At 44.4% G+C, this 21455-nt stretch overlaps 1 protein-coding gene across 13 annotated transcripts in view; it reads right to left on the reverse strand.

Moving 5' to 3' along the window:
- The window catches only part of DLGAP2 (DLG associated protein 2), a 578727-nt gene that overhangs the window by 196300 nt on the left and 360972 nt on the right, over positions 1-21455 (reverse strand). For 10 of the 13 annotated variants that reach the window (XM_077309398.1, XM_077309409.1, XM_077309443.1 and 7 more), the window contains one exon: positions 6964-6996. The exons of the other annotated variants lie outside the window; for them this stretch is intronic. In XM_077309398.1, coding sequence (XP_077165513.1) covers positions 6964-6996 — 33 coding nt within the window. The remainder of the gene's footprint in view (positions 1-6963; positions 6997-21455) is intronic. 13 annotated transcript variants of the gene reach the window in all.

Raw genomic sequence — 21455 nt, forward strand, 5'->3', positions numbered from 1 at the left:
ACATCCAAACATAAAATCAGGACACCGACTTAAAATATGTCTAAATATTAATAATTATGATTGAAGTAAAAGTCTGAGTTTTTACATCTTACATTATTATCATAAGCTGTAATCATACAATACAGTGGTCCCCAACCTTTCTGAGGCTGGGGACCGGCAGGGCAACTGCCCTGCCCGCGCATGCGCATCTGGGCCGCGCATGCGCGCATGCACAGGCGAAATCGCGCATGCACGGCACTTTAACACATGTGCGCATGCACAAAGAGCTGCACAGGCGTGATTTCGGCCGCGCATACCGCATGCGCGACCCGGCGCGCATGCGCAGTGCGTGGCGCAGCCCTGATTCCCTCTCCCCGCCCTCCCGCAGTAAGAAGCTTCACGGGCCGCAAGCTTGCGGCCTGGGAAGTTTTTTACTGTGGGGGGGCAGGGAGAGGGAGCCGCGGCCCGGCCCCATGGCCTTCCCGGCCCGGCACCGGACCGCGGGCCGCAGGTTGGGGACCATTGATACAATACATTTTTAATTAAAGCATATCAATTTTGCTGGGTCACAAATTGTGCAAGCCTGTCTTTCCTGAACTGAAATTGATCTTTACCACTCAGATGGCAGCATATAACCCATGGAAGTCCAACATAGTACAAGAAGACAAATGGCAGAAAATGCCAGAGTACTGAGGAGGGGAGTCTCCATTTTGCTAACCTGCATGAAGCCTGGGAGGATGCGAGACGGTGAAGACTTGGCCAGGATAAGCCAAGACAAGAGAAAGAAGGTAAGCAGTAACTTACATATTCTGATTTTGCTATATTTGACCAGAGGTTTGGAAGGAGCTTGCAAAATTGTACAGTTTCATATGCCAAATCTTTTTCTTCATCAAAGGCATTGAAAATGGGATGATTTTATTTGTTTGGTTGACTGTTAAGGAAAGGATTTCACTGAAGTGGTAATGGAATCAGTCAGTCATGAAGGCCTGAATCTGGCCAACGACAATGACACAAGGACAAAAAAGCAAAACAGTGATGAAATCACAGTCTTGATATGTCTTAAGCAAAAATCTCTGTAAATAAATGGCTCATACTGCATATTATATAACTGAACACAGTTATTTGCCTTTTACGAGTAGGCATGAACGTTGGCATTGGATAAGCCAAAAAGTACCTAAAGGAATGTTGATTGGGGTACTGTTCAGATCTATTCGAGCTGAACCACCCATTCACTGTATTTAAACAATCCAAATAAGTGGTGAACAAATCTCGATTCGGTCACAATTCGGCAGCTTAAATGCACCCCCCCCCACGCTTTCTCTGACAGCGCCTGAGAAGATGGTGGTAGGGGGAGAGCATGTGCCAAACAGCTGATAATGATAGGAGTGCTTGTCATTATCAGCTGATTGGTGCACCGCTCTCATTTTAAATGCTTAGTTCTCTAATCCAGGAGTCTTTGCCCCCTTTTGTTCTGCTTTCCAGGGCAACAGAAGGGAGGGGGGAGAGGCATCCCTGCAGCCCAATAACAAAAGCACCCTAGGGGGGGAACTATCATTTCATTTTCCGTGAAGTTTACAGCTGTTGAAAACCTTGGTCAAGTTCAGCTCAGTGACCTTTGTAGCTGCCTGCATTCTCATGCAATCTAATACAGTCTGTGGTGGTCCAGTGCACTGAGGATGAAATGACCAACCCCTTTAATAATTTAGAAAGGCCTGATCAAGATCTTGGCAACACAGGGCAGGAATCTCCAATGTGGTGCTTGTGGATACCCAGGTGCCTGCCAAGTGTCTTAGAGAGTAGGTGTGGTCAGGCATGTCTAAGGGCTAGTTGTGTGTCAGGAAGAAGATCTTTTAAAATATATTCATTTAAAAAGGCATCCTGTTAAACAGAGCTTCTGCCTGACATATTGAAGAGTTATTATTAACGTTATGTGCAACTGTGCTCCCTGACATTTTTTTCATTGGCTCCACCTCCTGCAGCTGCCATGTTCTGGTTGCCCCACCAGAATTACAAAGTTGCCCACAAGATCAGAAAGGTTGGCGATCCGTGCAGCAGAAGAATACTCAATGTATTCATTTGGAAAAACAAAACAACAACACAGTATCATGTTCATCCCAGTGCTCAAGACATTTGGATCAGATGCTACTGAGAATCTCAGATACTTTAAAAACCTCCTGTACGTGCAAATAGCACTTAATTAATCAGATCTTGGGGCCAAATAATTATTGATGCTTCTGTTCCTTGATCAACATAAAGTAGTTCCTGTTAAATAGTTTTTGCCATTTTTCTTTGCCTTATGTTCATAAAGCTGAGACTTTTGGAATCAGATGATACAAGTGATCATCCAAATATGACAATCAGCTGGAGCTACACGTCCATGTCTTTTTAATACGTATAGTGGCCATATTCTGTCCTTCTTCTGCATCGGTTTTAATCAATGCTAACTGTCCTGGGGGGCACTGGAAGGTGTGCCAGTGGCAGTATTTCATTGTGCCAACTAAAACAAGAACAGTAAAGACCAACCATCAAAAATTATACTCAGATCTTTCTATCCGTCAAGCTAATTCCATGGCAGTTTAACAAATGGAACACATTCATAGTGTGAATAAGCCTTATTATAATAAAAGTGAAATAATGGCATATGGCCTTAAATCTTTATAACAAGCCGTATAACTATTACAGGCTGTGCAATATCAGTATCTTTACAATTCTGTGACAGTAATTTCTCATTTTATAGTTTGGGATATGTACCAGAAACCAGCATTCTAAATGTTCCATACAGAGATAAGTGTCTAGAGTTGTGCAGACTTGCAAGAGGGGGAAAATGACGCGCTCAATCACCAATGCATTCCACATCATAAAATGCAAGGGGCTCATGATTCCCTCTGTTTTGTGATAGATGACAAATTTAATCACTATCCACATCATATACAGAACTTTTGCTTAAAGCTGAGAATTTTGGATATTGTTGATTAATGCAAGAAGTATGGGGGGGGGGACACACAACCCTGTTCTTAAAGCAGAACCAAAAGCCATGCTGTGCTGTGAAATATGAACAGCAATGAAAAATTGGAACTCTTGAAAAAATAGATATGCAACACTGTCATTCCAAGCAGAGTTACCTGCTTCAAATGAAGTGAACTGAAGTCCATGGGAAGGGTGCAACACTGTTTAAGACTAAGCTGCATACGTTGTATGATATTTTCAGATGAAGGGCATTTTTCATTCTGACAAATTCATGCAGCTAATTATTTTTAATACTGTACTGAATGATGGCAAAAGTGAAACTGACTGTGTTTGAACCAGTATTAAAAACTCTGTCAGGACTTCAACGGTCAAGTACAGCACTTAAACCTCTCATGGAAACTAGTCAGTGGTTGCCCCAGGAAGCAGCTTACTCCCTCCATGTCCTCTGTGTTGAAAGACACCAGGACAACTTACTGGTAGCAGGGTATCCTCTTAGGCTGCCTCCTTTTCCACCTAGCAGGAAGTTGGAGGTGGAGAGCTGATCCCTTACTAGCCCTTCCTGGCCAAGGGTTCCCTCCTCACTGGGGCTAAACTACCATTCCTGCCTGAGGACCATCTCTTATTGGGGAAATATTTCTGTGGGGGCCAATCAGGAAGGGAGTAAATTGTCTGCATGCAATTTGAGCCGATTGGCCCTCATTGGCAAAGGGCAGTTTGACCTGATTGGCCCTCATTTGGAAGAATGCAATTTGAACTGATTGGCCCTCATTGGTGGAGTACTCTCTCTCAATGGCATACTCCGAGGGAGGGCCTATCAGGTATGGAGTGAGTTGTCAAATTCAGCTTTATTATGTTTAATAATAATTAATTTTTGCTGTCTAACCTTTATGGAATTTAGTATTGCTTGAGGCTTACCAGATTTCAAGATTCAGCCTGTTTTGATATCTATGAAGATTTTCTTTCCTCTTCAAGCAAGCTTTTAATCTCTCAATGATAAAAAAGTTGAGAAAGGCTACTCTATAAACCCATAGTGAGGAAGACCCACTTTTCCACACAAGGGTGTATCACTGGACCTCCACTATAGAGTATGAAAGAGTATCCAGTGGGTGGATTCTACCCTGTCCTCTCACTTCATTGAGAGGGCAGTTTCAAGTCTGAAATATTTCTCCATTCTTAGGAGCCTTCTTCCAGTCTGAGAGGCTCTTTGATAGGAGAGATAGTTACATAAGTTGGAGGGGGGCTCCTCAGGCTAAAGGAACACACTCTGGAAAATGACTGGCTCCAGCAGTGTATCAAATATACCTGAAACCTATTTAGAGATACTATTTTGTCTGGTAGAATTTTACATAGTCCTGCTGAACTTCTGAGTACTTGCAATGAATCAAATAATTTATAATGCAGGTCAGAAATCTTACAATGAAGCTATGCCAATATGGCCCTGTGGGGGTCTCAGCAGGCATTTGGTGGTGGTGGTGGTGGGGAGAAGAGTCCCCATTAGTACTTCTCCCTGTCCCAAAAAGGCCTGTGGAGGCTTTGGTGGGCCTTTGGGGAGCCTCGGCTGGCCTGCCGAGGAAGGAAGAGGGAGGGCCTAGCATCCATTGTATTCCTGGATGCAACAGGTTTTGCCCCTAGTCTTTAACCGCTCCTCGCGGAGCAGAATAAATAAAGCCATAAGGGACCCTGTCCGGGATGACGAAGGGTGCCGATAGGCCCCTTCCCCTGGACTGACAAGCAGAGGGCCCAATCGGGACGCAAAGTGCCTCCCGATTGGCCCCTCCGCTTGTCAGTCCAGCCCCAAACTGCTTGCCCGGCCAACAACCAACTGGGAGGCGCCTCCCAACCCGCCCCACTCCCCACCAGAGCTTTCCTTCACTCCACGGCGGCCATTACTCTGCTAGCCGCCGAGAGCGAAGGTAGGCTCGCTGGCCCCCGCCCCGACAACGGCTCCCCAGACCCCAGGGAGTCCGCTGGCCGGCTCGCTGAGCCGCCCAGTGCCCTCCCCGGGTCCTGGGGAGCGTTTTCCCAAGTCGGCCAGGGAGCCAAAACGCTCCCCAGGCCCCGGGGAAGGCGAGCCGTCCGTGGCTCTGCGAACCGCGGATCACCTTCCCCGGGGCCTGGGGAGCGTTTTTCTACATCGGGGCGGGGGGAGCCAAACCATCCCCTGGGGCCCACTGTATTTCTTTTACAGCGGGCTATACTGCTAGTTTTAGATATAGTACAAGAATAAGTGTGTTTCAACACATGACTTGCCTGGAGTTCCCACAAGACATCCTTTACATTCCTAAAACCCAACAATAAGAGGTTTATTTTAATATTTTAAACTAAGGCAACAGTGATACACCAAAACATTTGGATGCCAATGTGACTGGATACAAAAGAACTGTGAGCAGGTCTCCATTCCACTGTGCAGCTCCATGGCTGCATCCCCATGGAAGATGCCTTCTACCTTGGCCTCCAAATTGCAGCTTGGGGGAGGGGAGGGCATCCACATGACTTTCTAGACTACTGTGTCCTCACATCTGGTTTAGTACAATCATTCTGGAAAGAACACAGTCAAAGTGCGTTAACCAGCCCTCCGGACAGGGAGGTAGGCATTTTCAAATGCCTTGCCCAAATGAGCACCATTTACTTTGTCAGTCCCTTATAGCTGATTTCCCCTCTGCCTTATAAAGTTCCATGGAAAGTGTATTTTTGTGCATTGACAGTACATGTCAGGAGGGTTTACTTTGCTTTATTTAGTCATTGCAATAGGATATGGAAGAATTACAATACAGAAAATACATTCAATATGATTCAAATTTATCAAGACATCAGATGGGATGTTTTTCATGCTCTTGCACCTACCGATTAATGACAACATTCTGCCCTTAGCCAAACTAGTTGACCGCTTCTCCAAACCTCATTTTAAATTACCTTCTTGAAGGGATGCTCTTGGCTATAAAATCCAATCTTGTGGAGTTATTGTATAACATGAAATTAGCATAGAAAGCCTGAACAGGTTTTCTTTAAGGAGAATTTTCATTCACCTTCTGGGATTTCATGTCAATGTTCAGTCCTCCAGCTATTTGTAGGTTCTCCTGTTTCACCTTTTGCATCAATGAATTGCCTTGTTCTTTATTCCCGCTCTCTTTGGATATTTTCATTTGTAACCAACTTAGTGTAGTGGTTACAAATGCTGGCTTCTCATCTGGCAAGCCGAATTGATTTCCTGCTCCTCCACATGCAGCCAGCTGGTTGAACTTGGGCCAGTTATAGTCCCAATAGTACTGTTCTCACAGAGCAGTTCTCTTAGTGTTCTCTCAACCCCACCTACCTCACAGGGTCTCTATTGTGGGGAGATGAAGGGAAGGTGATTGTAAACCACTTTGAGATTCCTGTGGGTAGTGAAGAGCGGGCTGTAAAAACCCAACTCTCTCTGTTACCTATGCATTGTCCAGAGAATACACCTAAAGCAGATGCTGCTTCCAACAGCTGGACTGACAGCTGATATAATTCTAAGGTGCCTCTTTTCCTTTCAGCCTTCCTTGAACTGTCAGAAGCTTGCTCTTCTGGAAGGTGCACAGGCAGCTGGTCCACTTCTCTGTCTGCTGTGCAGGAGAGTTCTGTGGCTCAGGAGGAAGGAGAATGTCCTGACTCACACAGCATCTGTCAATATGGATGGTGTTCCCAGTGGGCCAGGATTGATCACTGTGGATCCCTCGCAGTACAATGCAGGGCAACTGACACATTTGATTAAATGGTAACCCTAATCCCTAATTCCACATGAGTAACAGATAACAAAACATTTACTGTTTCTAAATCTATAGATTTGAGACATATGTATGTATCTGGCTTTGGAAGCCACTGTACAGGATGTTAACATCTCTTTAGTTAGAACTTCTTTGATGTCATGTAACTTGTAAGTTTTATGCAATGTAAAAAGTTAACCCACACATACGTGCACATATGAGCACAGTACAGTCATGTTCACAATATAACACATACAAAACAAAACGTCCCGTCTAACCACAACTTTACCTGAAAATGCATGCCCTGTTAGAGAATCCAAACCTGAAATTAAAACAGTAAAAACAAATTAAATAAAAAATAATAGTTGGAATCCAGTCAAAACCTCCATAAATAATAATCAGGATATGAAATGGGTAATAATGGGGAGCTGCAACGTTCTGGATGAATACTTCTCTAATTATAATTTCAGAAGATACCGAGATTTTTCTTTGATTGAACCAGCGCTTAGATTTTATGATCAAAACTTCTATAGCACTTAAAGTGTGCTTCATATTCTCTAGCCTCATTCACTCTAAGATCAGTCCAATGGGGCTGGTTACAGTTGTCATGTTAGTAATGAAAAACTGAAGTCACAAGTGTAACCCAGGGTTACAAAGTTTTAGCAGATCTAGCATACCAGCCACTGGCTCACACTGACCAGCACACAGTTTTATATATTTCTTTCTTTACTGTAATTTCCTCTTGTGGGAGAAGGATATTTCACATAACATGTTATCTGGATGAGAAATGAGATTGTGAGGTTAACATACAAAGACCCCCTTTACTGGGTCTGTGTACAAATAGCTTCATTCTGCCTGACTTTCTTAGTCCAACCCCCTGAGACCAAGGGGTCCATACCTCTGCATTCCTTCACGGGAACAATACATCCTCCCTCATGTCTTGCTCCTTCTCTGGCTCCAGCAGCCAGCACTTCTATTCCTTCAGGGCTTCTGCCTCTGCAACATCGTTATCCTATCCCAGTCTGGGCTGGGGAAATAGTTCTTCCAGAACTAGTCGAATTGCCTTTAAGCTGCTTCCTAGCTCAACTGAAGGCTGACCAAGGGGGTTTGGGAGGGATGATATAGATGCTCAAGGCAGCATCACCTGGACACACTATGGCCCATTATGCACGGCCGCCGAAACGGCGATTTCGGGTCACATGGAAAACGCGGAGGGGGAAGACGCGACGCACACCGGTTATGCACGGGGTGGAATGCGACGGCGGCAAAACCCAGAGTAACCGATTATGCACACGGCGATCCCGGCGCCACTTCTGGTTGCGCCCCGGTCACCCGGAAGCTGCGCTTTCTTCCGCGTTTCGTGAACGTGGCTTTTTCGGCGGCATGCACCGAAGCTGCGGCCGGTTGCAGCCGGCACCGTGCGTTATCGGTGATTTTAGTCGCCGCCATTCCACTCCGAATGTGCGCTAAAACCCCCGTGCATAATGGGTCTATGACAGGCACAAGCCCAATTTGGAACTGTATACTCTTGGGAGAACAAGTTGATATGAGGTTTATGGATGTGAAGCCTCTTCCAGAGACAGAAAATGAACCAACCTAGTGAATGGGCCTTATGCTTTTATTTTAAAACATTTTCATCCTAACGTTGCTAAAGTATACTCATAAAAACATTGTAATATAAAATTAAACAGTTTATCCATATTCTTGCCCCTTATGTGAAAGGGGGGGAGGCTGGTGTGGCTTGGCACCGCCCATCTTGCATGGCTGCACACACGTGGAGACACAGGCTGGCTGCTGCGGGGCTCCTTCAGGGGGCCTTTTCCACTGGGGCTGAGCTAGCCTCCATCCCACCTGCCCTGGCTTCCATGGGGGCAGCCTCTGTGGTTTTGCAGGGCTGCACTGTTTCAGCATGCTTAATCTCATCTTATATCATCATCCCCTTTACCCCTGCATCCAGGTCCTGGCATATGAGAGAGACTGCACTTTCTAGAGGCTTAAAGGAACAGGCCATATTGATATTTGATGATACCCATCTGCAACGCTTTGATGATCTCATTCAATGGCCTCACCTAAATATTAACAAAGGATCCCAATGCTGCAGAGATGACAGGTATCTCGTAACACATTGCACACGTTCCCATTCTTTTTGTCTGCACATGCAACAAAATGCGCATTTCCCCCAAGGCTCTAGAGCCAAATGTGGGATTAAACAATTGGGATTATAATGTAGGCTGATTTGTCAAAAATAGCCTCCATGCTATAGAATGCTATGATTCCTTGAGACCATACTGAACATTTCTATCCAAGTGTGGATGAATGTGTATTTTATGTGCAACTGAACCTTGTTCACATTCCATGTCTTCCCACACAACATGGGGAGGGGCAACAGCTCAGTTGTACAGTATCTGCTAGGCATGCAGTAGACCCCAAGTCCAGTCCTCAGCCTCTCCAGTTAAACAGATCCAGTAGAAGTTGATGTGAAATACTTCCCAAACACCCTGGAGACTCAGACTCTTTCAGTTTGAACAGGCAATACTGATTCTGACAGATTTTCAGGCAGCTTCCTATGTTCATACACCAGAGATCTACTGCAGTATGGAAAATATGGTCATTCTGCTTCTCATGCTAGGCATGCTTCTGGCATTTTACCCAGATCAAAGAATCTGGATGCTTTGCCCATCTGATGTTATGAAAGTCTAGCAACCATGTTCTGCATTCATTGTTTGGAAAACCCAGGGAAGATGAATATAACCTTTACATGCAAAATAACTGTAGCATAACCTCACAGGACCTGCTAATTAAATATACTGAAATCATACGTATTTACTGCTGCACATACTGATAGAGAAAAGCAGAACATATTCTTCAGATCCATAATGAAAATAAGAAAGAATGAATGTACCACTAACTAGGCATTAACAATATGCTTGACGTTATAAAATATCAAAGCACACCTGCTTTAGAAATTCCTCATTCATAAAACAATGTTCAAATAGCTGATTCACTAAATATTGGTACTGAAAATTGGGATTGCAGGATTGCAATACCAGTGGATCACTGTAGCTTTCCCCTATGAATATTATGAATTTTCCCAGACGCATGAGGAAAGGCCGAGGGAGCTTGGTCTGTTTAGCTTGGAGAGGAGATGACTGAAAGGGGATCTGATAGCCATCTTCAAGTATTTAAAAGGCTGCCATGTAGAAGATATAGCAGAATTGTTATCTCTGAACCAATGGGATGAAATTAATTCAAAAGAAATTCCATCTAAACATCCGGAAGAAGTTCCTGACAGAGTGGTTTCTCAGTGGAACAGGCTTCCTCGGGAGGTGGTGGGTTCTCCATCTTTGGAAATTCTTAAACAGAGGCTGGATAGCCATTGGACAGAGAAGCCAATTCTGTGAAGGTTCAGGGGGTAGCAAGGTTACAGTGGATGAGCGACAGGGTTTTGAGTGTCCTGCATCATGCAGGGGTTGGACTAGATGACCCATGAGGTCCCTTCCAACTATTATTCTATGATTCTGTAATTCCCAAACAGGTGGTGAGCTGTGGCTCAGTGATACATAAATGCCTTGCATGCAGAAAGTCTCAGGTATAACCCCAGCATTTGCAGTTAAAATTATTTCAAATAACATATATAAGTAAAGACCCTTGTAAATTCACGGTTCTATCCTGGATTCCTTTTTAAAGTGGGTGTAAACATTTCAAGCAACATTTGCTCCTTTCCAGTCTTCTAGTACCATGGCTGAATGTAACCTATCTCAGATTTGAGTTCTCTAACAAATTTCTAAGAAAGACTCCCCTTCCTGAAAATAGTGGTTGAAGTACTAGGCCCCACACTTTCTACAGTAAACAAAGAAGCAAAGAATTCATTGAGCTTCTCTGCCATTTCCCCATCTTCCTTTATTCCTTTGTCATCCAAAGACCCAACAACTTCTCCGGCTGGTTTCCTGCCCTGGATATTCTTAAAGAAGTGTTTATTGTTTGACCCGATGCTTTCAGCAACCTGCTCCTCAAAATCTCTTTTTGCATCCCTTATTATTCACATTTATTTTGCCAGTGCTTGTGGTCCCTTCTGTTCAGGTCACTGGGGAAGACCTTTCACTTTTAAAAAGAAGCCTATTTACTTTTTATAGCTTCCTTGGCAAGTGTTGTTAACTGAGGCATTCTTTGGAAGTATTACTCTGATGAGAGGAAGTCTCAGGATCTGAAGGGAGTCATACGATCTGATTGTTCATGATTACTTCTTGTTTGATTTTCAGTTCAACAATAATGTTTACCAAGGCTGAAAGTTTCATTTGAGTTGCTTGGGGAATGTTATTTTCCAGTTTTGAACTTATATGCTTTAATGCACCTACTGCTATTTAGAGTAATTTGCTCCCGATAAATTGATGAGATTTTAGGTAATAAACAGAATAAATTACTTGAAGGACAATTATCAGACTGATGCAGATAGCATGATGGTGAAACTGAAGACTGGACTAATTTCTGGTTGTAAAATTTAAAGACTGAAGATAAGCATGCAAATGCTGTTATGAAGATATTTTAAAAGCGTGCCACAAGAACCCATAATGGTTAGGAAAATTCAAATTAGGTTTTTTGTTTTTAAGCCAGAGAGATCCTTCCCTTCCACTGAACAAAAGTTGAAGTGTTTCTCCAACCTAAGGAATCTTTCTCCAATGGAAAAGCCACTTAAGTTGGAAGAAGCCTCCTTAAGCGGAAGGAACTTCATCTACCCAAGGCTGAATCCAAACACATGACAACTTTCTTGAAGTGTGTGTGTGTGTGTATGGGGGGGAAATGAAGCATTATAAATCAATGTGTATGCTACAGCTCTATTTCGTATGAATGAATCAGATACTGAGCTGACTGTGATGGGGACTATGTTCCCTATGTGTTACAAATCTTACCGTCTTCCCTGTAGCCTGGAAATGTTACATTGTCAGACATCAAGGGAACAACACCAAAATTAATTTTTCTCCCACCCCGTTAATGACTGCAGAACATTACTGGTTCTACCTGGAAAGCAGAGAACTGGCTGTACACTTCCTGACACTAAGAGAAATGTCAGAACACTGTCACTTTGGGAAGTGTTAAATGATACCTTGAGAGCCCAGCCTGTTAGTTTGTACAATGATCAGATGTGAAGAAAAGGTTACTCACTGTCTCCACGCCAGCCTTCACAAGGGACTTCAAAGGGCACTAAGCTATGAAAGCTGGAGAGAGGGATTGCAAGGGACAGCATGAATCAGGAGGGTACATCTCTATCAAAAGGGCAATTCCCAGGAAATAGACCCGTCAAATGTGAAGAAGTTATGCTCAGACTGCAAATGCTGAGGACAATGGGTGGTGATGGCAGTTTCCTTGCAGGCAGAAGTAAAGGCACATTGTAGTAGCCTGCTCCTTTACTCCAAGAAAGGGTCATAACAGAGAAAAGGAGATTCCAGCCCACTCTGAACACTTATTGCTCTGGAATTTACTATTATATTCCTAGGATTTTTTTTTTAATCTAGGAGAATTTCTATAATTAATTCTGGAATGGAAATACTGCAAAATAAAAGTCTTGCTGTGACAGTCCGTTTAAATATATCAAAACGTGCACATGTGTTCTGCTGCATCGGTAGAATACATGAGAACAATTTTTATTATATCTATTTCACAATAGCTGCCTTGGGAAGCAGGCTCATCCGCGGGAGACGGAGACTGGCCTAAGATCACCCAGCTAACTTCTAAGGCAAAGTGGAGATTTGAACCTAGGCTTCCCAGGTCCCAGTCCAACATCCCAATCGCTATACCACTTTCGGGGGGGGGGGGAATCAATATTCCACCTGAATGAGGCGTTATTGTATCAGTCGTTCTCAAGCAAACAGTTTCAATTTGGGATCAAACTAATTTGGCAGGAAGTTTTATAATTCTGACAATTTATACACCCACACTAAAAACTGGCACCAAAAGAAATACTTAATGTGACTGCAGGACTAAAACATCAACAAACCGTACGTGATGGCAAAGAGAAGTGTGTTCAGATCCAAATCAAACAGCGGCCAGGCAGGATCTGCTTCTCGGGTGCTTGGAGTCCTGAGCCAAAGGGGCTGGCTGTATGCTCTCCCCCTTTCTGCCAGTGTCAAGAAGTAGCTCTGCTGAAGCCCTCCCGGCAATCCTGGCTGCAGATGCCCTTCTTTGTTCCTTGGAAGATTTGGGACTGGGGTCCTGGATCTTTAACACCAAGCCAATTAGGGCTGGCTGGACAGCACCCAGGGGGGAGAGACAACTGGAAGTGGGTGGGGCAGGAGAAGCCAGGCAGCTTGAAAGCCAGAAGAAGAAGAGATAAGTTTTTTACACCCTGCTTTTCAATACCTGAAGGAATCCTAAAACAGTTTATTTTATTTATTATTATTTTATAGGTCATCACTCCCAGCAAGCTGTCTCGTGGCGGGTTACAGATAAAACCCCGATAAGACGTACCATTAATTATCCCATTAAAACAACAATGAAAAAGCCCCTATGGCGGCGACAGTTCCAAAATCTCATGGTCACTAGCTATTGTCCAGGTGCCAATGGGGCTCCGTATCACCCATGGTCGGTTCGTGGAGGTTCGACTGGACTCTACTTCTCATATGCCAGGGGTGTGATCAGGTCTTCCAGGTCTGACCTCAACCATAGACCCGGCAGAAGAGCTCCGTCTTGCAGGCCCTGCGGAATGGCGGAAGCTTCTGCAAGGCCCTCAGCTCTTCCAGGAGCTCATTCCACCAGGTCGGGGCCAGGACTGAAAAGGCCCTGGCCCAGGATGAGGCCAAATGAACTTCCCTGGGACCCTGAATCACCAGCAAGTTACTACCACGGAGCGTAAAGCTTTGTGGGGGGGCATAGGGCAATAGGCGGGCCCTCAGATACATGGGTCCCAGAACACAAAGGGCCCTGAAGGTCAAAACCAAAACCCTGAACTGGATCCAGGCTGCAACTGGGAACCAATGCCTTAGCACTGGCTCGATATGGGACCTCCAAGTTGTTCCAGTGAGGCCCCTTGCAGCCGCATTCTGCGCCAGCTGCAATTTCTGGGTCAAGGACAAGTGCAGGCCCACGTAGAGTGAGTTACAGAGGGCAAGTCTGGAGGAGACCGTCACATGGATCACTGTGGTCAGGTGTTCAGGAGACAGGTAGGGCACTAGTAGCCTTGCCTAATGAAGATGATAAAATGCCTGGCAAGCTACCTTCATGACTTGCGCCTCCATGGACAGTGAGGCGTCCAAAGTCACCCCAAAATTTCTGGGCAGGGGCGTGGTGGTCAGTTGCATCCCGGCCAAAATGGATAGACGCACTTCCTGTCCTGTCCCCTTCCTACCCAGCCACACGACCTCTGTCTTGGAGGCGTTTACACTTTCCCATTCCTCTCCCTACAGCAGACACCCTCTGAGGTAGGTGGGACTGAGAGAGCTCTAACATAACTGTGACTGGCTCAAGATCAGTCAAGTTGGCTGTATGTGGAGGAGTGGGAAATCAAACCCAATTCTCCAAATTAGAGTCCGCCAATCTTAACCATGACACCACAGTAAAAGCACAGGGTTCGACCCAGAAAAGGACTTTTCACTCCCAAACTGTAGCGGCTGCCCTAAGTGACCCTCCTGAACCTGGAACTCATTCCTTAGACAGAGTGGTGAAGCCAACAATATCTCCTTATTTCATATATAACTAAAATAAATTTTTAAGTTAAAGCATCAGGCATCTACTGCCTTCATCTGCTTCCTTATGGATACAACATCCCCATGCCCTCCGGGAGTGTCACACAACATTATCCTTCTACGTAGTTGAGAGGAAACATCTGTCTTCATTTGGACTTGGCTTATGCAAATATAGGTCTAATGTAACCAGATAAAGGAAAAATTCTTGCAAAAAAGTAAAAAAACCTGTGAGTAGATGCACTGAGGTTTTTGATGTTGAACAGAGCCATATGAAATAATTGTTGTTAAAGCTTTCTCTTAAACCTGACAACAGCCAAAATATTGCAAACTTTAAATAGTGCCTTATGCTTTAGTATTGTTTGTGGAAGCTGAAATTTGAATATTGAAAGCATATTTGAGGGCTGTCATGTGTTTTTCACAGTAATTGGGGAAAAGTTCATTGTGCCCACATTGAAAGTGGGTCACATGTGTAGACACTTTAAACTCAAAATCTGGTATTCCAAGGCTTGACCACTGCTCAGCATGGAGAATCACTGCACGCTTTTTTGCTATCTGAAGGAATGCGCTATGACACCCAAAAGCTCATACTGAAATAATTGCTGTTCATTTTTAAGGTATCCCCGGACTTTTGTGCTATCTGGAACCGCTTCAATCAAGGTATAAATAAAAAGCTAAGGCATAGATGTGCCGAGACTTTGGGCCTTCTGATTGGTCCAAAGATCGGACTGGCCCCGCACACCTGAACTTTCCACCAATACAGAGCCACTTCCAGACATGGCCCGCCCACCCACCCAGCCCGGCCACAGGCAATCTGGCAGGCTTGCTGCTGGCCGGGCCACATGTAAGTGCCCGGGAGGGGGTTTATCCCCTTGGGCCAGAAAGCCCTCACACAGCCTTCCTGGGCCCTTAATGGGCGGGGGACTCGCCTCCCACACTCCCCCAAAATTGCGACTGCCCACGGCCTCTCCCGCCCTTGCAGGATGGCAGAGAGGCCTCCATCCTCCCTCCCACTGCCCTTCCCTTACTTCCTAAAGCTGCAGAGTGGCTTGGAGCCATCTCGCCCGACTGCTTTGCCTCCTGCCAGAGGTGGCTCCAGGCCACTCCACCTTCTTAGTAAGTTGGGGGGGGGGGCTAGGGTGGCAGGCAGGCAAAACCTGATGAGCTGTGCAAGCCCAATCCTCATGGGGAGGCTGAGAGGGCTTCCCTCCCGCCCTTCCCTTACTAAATGGTGGAGTGACTTGGAGCTGTCTCACCTGGCCGGTTTGCCGGCTGCTTCAGCTGGCTCCAGTCCGCTCCGCCTTCTTTGTAAGTTGGGGTTGGTCGGCCAGGGTCTGGCTGCTGTGGCTCCTGGGGGGTCAGGAGGATGCCGTCCTCCCCCCCAGCCTTTCCTCACTTACTAAAATGGCTGAGCTCCTTGGGGCAGCCTCACCTGGCCAGCTTGCTGGCCAGCTGAGCCTGCTCTAGGCACCCAGCCATTTCAGTGTCCCGGAGAACGGGGGGGGGGGGCTGGCTGGCGAGTGCTCCCAAGCCTTTCCCAGGCTGTGCCAGCCCAATCCTGTGGGGTAGGGTGGGGGATGGGGGTCTTACTTTCTTCTTTACCTTCCTTATTTTTATCTCTTCCTTACTTCCCTTCTATATATATCTTTCTGTGGATTTTCCTGGAGGGCACTATTGGCAGACCAAGGGGGGGGGGTGTCTTCCCTTCACCGTTACCCACAAGACTCTCTCATCTACCTCACTGAGACGCCTGGAGGGATTCCAGGGAGCAGGAAGGCCTCCTCTTCCCTCCTTCTAGCACCCATTGTATCAGTTACAACGGGCTTTATTTCTAGTTGTTCTATAAAGGAATACCTTTTGACATCACTTCTATAACTTTCTTGTTTTTTGGGTTTTTTAAAATTCTCAATAAGAGTCCACTGGTATTTTCATGACTGACTTACTATGTGAAAGGAATAAAAATCTGTCTCTGGAATATGAATGTTACCTAACTAACCATACTAATAAGACATATATAACCTCTTTAAACCTTCCATGAAGTGCTATGATCAACATCAACGTTATGGGTGGAGGATCATTTGACAAAGTGCATGCAAACCATTAAGTGCACAATTCTCCAAACACCAGAGGTTGTTTTTCTGTTCCATTCCATCTTAGAACTAGTTGAATACTATCAAATATTGATGCAATGGAACTGATCAAAGAGTTAGCAAACTCATTTGAAGAAGCAACTGACTTTAATCATAGTTCTTACACATTTATATTGTTATCTTCCTTTGCAACTCACATGTACTATTATTTATTATTATTATTATTATTTATTTTCATTTACAGTCCACCTTTCTTAGCTAGGTCTCAAGCTAGATTACAAATATTATAAGAACTCTTCAGCCAATCAGAAAATAATTTATGAAACATGATAGAAAAATTGACTTCGTAACAGTAAAAATTCCTGGTACTTGTTCAATTCACCGTATGAACCACAGCAGCATTTGAATAGAACTCTCCTCAGAGCTTCTACCACCTGTTATTTTCCATCAATACGATTATTAATATTCCATATTATGAGTGCCTCTTCTCTCCCCTTCTTTCCCCATGGAGCACTAGTTACTAATACATTTTTCCTAATGCCACAGAGAAACTGATTTATTTCACACTATATTTAATTATATCGAAAGGAATTACAAACAAACTGAAGGAAAAGCCTAGAGCATTGTTTTTGATGTATGGGAATTCAATACCTATCTGTATAATTGCTACAGGTAACATTTTTCCTCCTAATATTTAAAGTATGAACTGACATGCTATTGCAGTGGATTCTACAAGTTCACATTTTTATCCTCTTCACACTGTACTGCTATAAAACTCCTGATAAAACTAGGCTTACAATTTTTGGAGAATATGAGTGTGATACCATATTGACCTTAGATTCTTGATGTCATTACTGAAGAACATTTTGGCATTCTGAAAACTGAAGGTGGCTGCATAGAGACTTTCTTGGTTGTCTAGAGCTGACACAAACCCTGGCAGGAAGGCATGTTGCTACATGCCTCCAAATTAAGTTGAAATTAGTTTCTGTACCCTGTTTCAATGGCTACATCCCTCATACATGTGTTGATGTGGTTTTTGAAGATATTTGCATATTACATCATTTGGATCCTGTTTGATGGAAAAGAACTAAGTTTTGGGTACTGATTTAAAATATTAATCCATCTCTCAGCCAACTATGGTCATCCAAAATGCGGACTGTCTCATACAGAAATTCAAACAAACATTAGTGCTAATTTAGATTCAGATGAGTAGCCGTGTTGGTCTAAAATAGCACAACAAAAATTGAGTCCAGTAGCACCTTTAAGACTAACAAAGACATGCACAAGAACAGAACAATAGACTGCCAAAATAGACAATAGCAGAACACCATTAGTGGTTTCATATTACTTTCAACTCAAAACAGTTCAACACATGATCAGTGACTTACAATCTCTACCGGATAATGACAGTTCTTTTTCCCCAAGTACTGGCGGGCAAACCTTTTCTTGAGCACTGACAACCCCCTAATCTCAAACAACTCCTTACCCACAACAATGCCACATCTAATTTGAACATGGACACTGGTGCTAGAGCTTGCAACAAACCCAGATGCCAACTTTGCTGCCACATACATTCCAATAACACAATCACTGGACCTAAAAACATCACCTACAGCGTCAAAGGCTTACTTATTTATTAATTATTGGTCTTCTATCCTGCCACTTCTCAGAAGACTCAATGTGGTTTACAATAAAACAATAAAATCCCATAAAACTGTACCCCCCTAACAGTAGTAGCAAAAGTGTTGTAAAAGACTTCTCTCAGACCCCTCCCACAACCACCACAAGTGGCCTGAACAGGGTAAGTGCAGGGACCTGATCCCATGGAGAGGCCCTGCTGATCTTAAACCCTGGCCTCACCCAAGGGCCTGTGCTGCTGCATTCTGGATCAGTTCAAACTTTCAGAGCAATTTCAAGGACAGCCCGGCATAGAGTGAGTTACAGTAGTCTGGTCTGAATGTGACTGTTGCATGGATCACAGTCAGATCGCTAGATTAGATGTCAACACATAAGGTGCGAAATGTCACTCCTCGTAAAGATGGTAAAATGCCTGGCAAACAACATTTGTGTCCTGGGCCTCCATAGCTAAAAAGGCATGAAAGGCTTGAAAGAGATCAAGAAGAAGAAGAGTTGGTTCTTATATGCCGCTTTTCTCTACCCAAAGGAGTCTCAAAGCGGCTCACAGTTGCCTTCCCTTTCCTCTCCTCACAACGGACACCCTGCTGCGTTGGTTGCCAGTGCTGGCCCAAATCAGGTTCAAAGTTTTGATATTAACCTTTAATGCCATTTGCAGCTTGGTCCCTACCTATCTGAGGGACTGCTTGTCTCCTTATGCCTCCCACAGTGCTTCAACTCTTCCTAGCATTATTGTCTTTTCCTGTTACTCTTGTCTTCACATGTGACCAAAGTACTATAGACTCAGCTTAACCCAGGCTTTCACATATGTGTGTGTGTGTGTTTGTGTGTGTGTGTATATATGTGTATATGTGTGTATATATGTGTGTATATATGTATATATGTGTGTATATGTGTATATCTATATCTATATATAATGTTGTTAAACATTTATTGGCCAATATGACCATATATGGTCATATTGACCTCCCCCCCCCCGAGTCAATGATAGCCCTGGAGGGGAGTGGGAAGGGGAGGGGCCCTGGCATGTACAAAGCTATGCATCCCAACCATAGTCTGCATGATTGCGCCACTTCATACCACTTCTGGAGCATCTCAAAGCTTGAAGAATGTTTCAGGGGTTTCTCAACAGTAAAAAAAGTTGAGGAAGGCTGGTTTAGCAATTTTAGCTTCTAGACAGAAATCAAGGTTGATTTAATCTAGAACACACATTTGACTTTTTGGCAGTCTACAGTACTGTAATGCTCTCTTCCAATGCCACATTTCAAATGAATCAACTTTCTTCCTAGTTATTATAACATTTTTCTTTGTTTCTATCTGCTAGTTACTGGACATTTAGACTTCTGATTATATTTCTCTCAATTTTTGCTTTTCATTTATCTTAAAAAAATTTTTAGAGCTTTGTCAAAGCCTGTCTGACTACAGCTAAGAAAAAGGTTAGAGTCACCTGCAATGCAATTACTTGGTTCTTCTTCACCTAAAGGGGCAATTACACACAGGTTTCCAAGGCTAAGGTGATATCCCTATTGTTGTATGGAAATGGAGCCTTGATAGAGGCAGTGGATGAATAATCCAATCAATAATTCAATCAACCACCCTGTGCTGTCAGGGCGCGTGGTATATAAATACAAAATAAATAAAATCTCTAACAGTTTATCCACAAGTTTTGCCGCATACCCATCTGTTTCACAAACTGCTCAGAATGCACTGGAAACTTATGGGTTTCATTAAACTAAAGCAAAAAAAGAATCAAATGAGAGAAAAGTAATTGTGAATCTAATTGAGAAAGACCCTTTTATGGGGATATTAAAAGTGATTGTTAAGAATGGACTCCCATGGCTAGGATTCATTGATAAAGATGTGGACATCAAAACAAGTAAAGCCCTTAGTAAAGAATTTGAATAGAACAAGTACCTTATTGAAAATAGAGAGTGCATTGCTCATCAGCATTCTCTGGAGTTCATTTCTCTTGTGCTATTCCAAGCTTCTTAAAAGACCTAACAACCCATTATAGAAGAGCATTTATGCTCACGTGATTAAATTCTTTTCCCCCTTGGCCACAGGGAAATTGATTTGCAGGCATAGCATATTTGGACAGTGTTTGTAAATGTGGATCTGGTCAGCATGAGTCCTGACAGCATATTGTATCATTCCAATAACACAATCACTGGACAATCCCTGGCCTGCAAAAAGGAGCTCTTCCACAAGGTCTACGGTTGAGACTGGGCGGCCAGGGAGATCGGGGCCCCTCCTATATAAGCAGCGATGGCGAATTCCATCTGCTCCCTCTTCCTCCCTCCCCCTCTAAGATGACATTGGAGTATGGCTAGAGCTGGGGTGAGTTGGATGCTGTGTCTTATGAGTTTTATGTAAGCAATCTGATTTTATGTCTGTTTTTAAGGGGGTTTTATTAGATCATTGTAACCCGCTGCGAGTCTTCTGGGAGTGGCAGGCAATAACTTGAATAAATAAATAGCCTTGCCAGAACGCTGCTGGGTCCCCAAGTAGGCATCACACCTGGCAAACTACTTGGCTCTGAGCTAGAAGAGCCAACTGGAGGTGGACCAGCTTGACTGGCTGGGGCTATGAAACTTGAAGATTCCCTCCTCCTCATGGAGGTGATGCTGCACTGGAGCCCCTTGAAGAGGCCCATCACCCTCCCTCTGGGCATGTTGCCCAGTACTTGTACAGGAGGAACAATCCCCTGCATCCCGCTGACTCTTCCACCTTCTCGCCTGCCGCCACAGGGGGACCACAGCCGGCCACACAGCACTGGCACACAAGGTGCTCATCCACCACCCTCTCCTAGCCCCTAATGCCGGCTGCTCACTGCCCGGGCAGGAGCCAGAAACTGTGCATCCAAAGGGCTCACCCCTGTTGCTCCCAGCCTGCTGCTGCTTCTTCAGCACCATTGTGCACCTACTGCCCCCACTGGGAGGAACCTCATCGCTGCTCTCACACCCAAGCCACGGCCAATAAACTACAGAGCCCTCCAACTGTGGGGGCTAATCCCTCAACAAATGTTAAGGAGAGGGAGGATCTAGCTGGCACTTTCTAACTGTGCGCTGGTGGCTGGTGGCTAGGCCGCCACTCCTTCCTGCTTGCCGATGGTTTTGCTGTTGCCATAGGCCAGCCGTCTGTCACAGCAGGCCGGGCGAAAGAGGCTGGGCCTGTGTGCATGGCACTATTTATAGGCCCGCCTCTCTGCCTTTCCCTTTCCTCAACAAGTGTTATGTTTAAACAGAAGCTGCCATAAAATGAAATCATTATCTCTGCAGGAAAAATGATTGCAAAGTAAGATAAGCATGCAAATCCTGAACAGCTAAAACACCTAAATTAATGTACACTAAATAAAGGTGATATCAAGATAAAGTCACATTAGT

This window comes from Paroedura picta, chromosome 1, assembly GCF_049243985.1.
Source record: "Paroedura picta isolate Pp20150507F chromosome 1, Ppicta_v3.0, whole genome shotgun sequence".
Lineage (NCBI taxonomy): Eukaryota > Metazoa > Chordata > Lepidosauria > Squamata > Gekkonidae > Paroedura > Paroedura picta.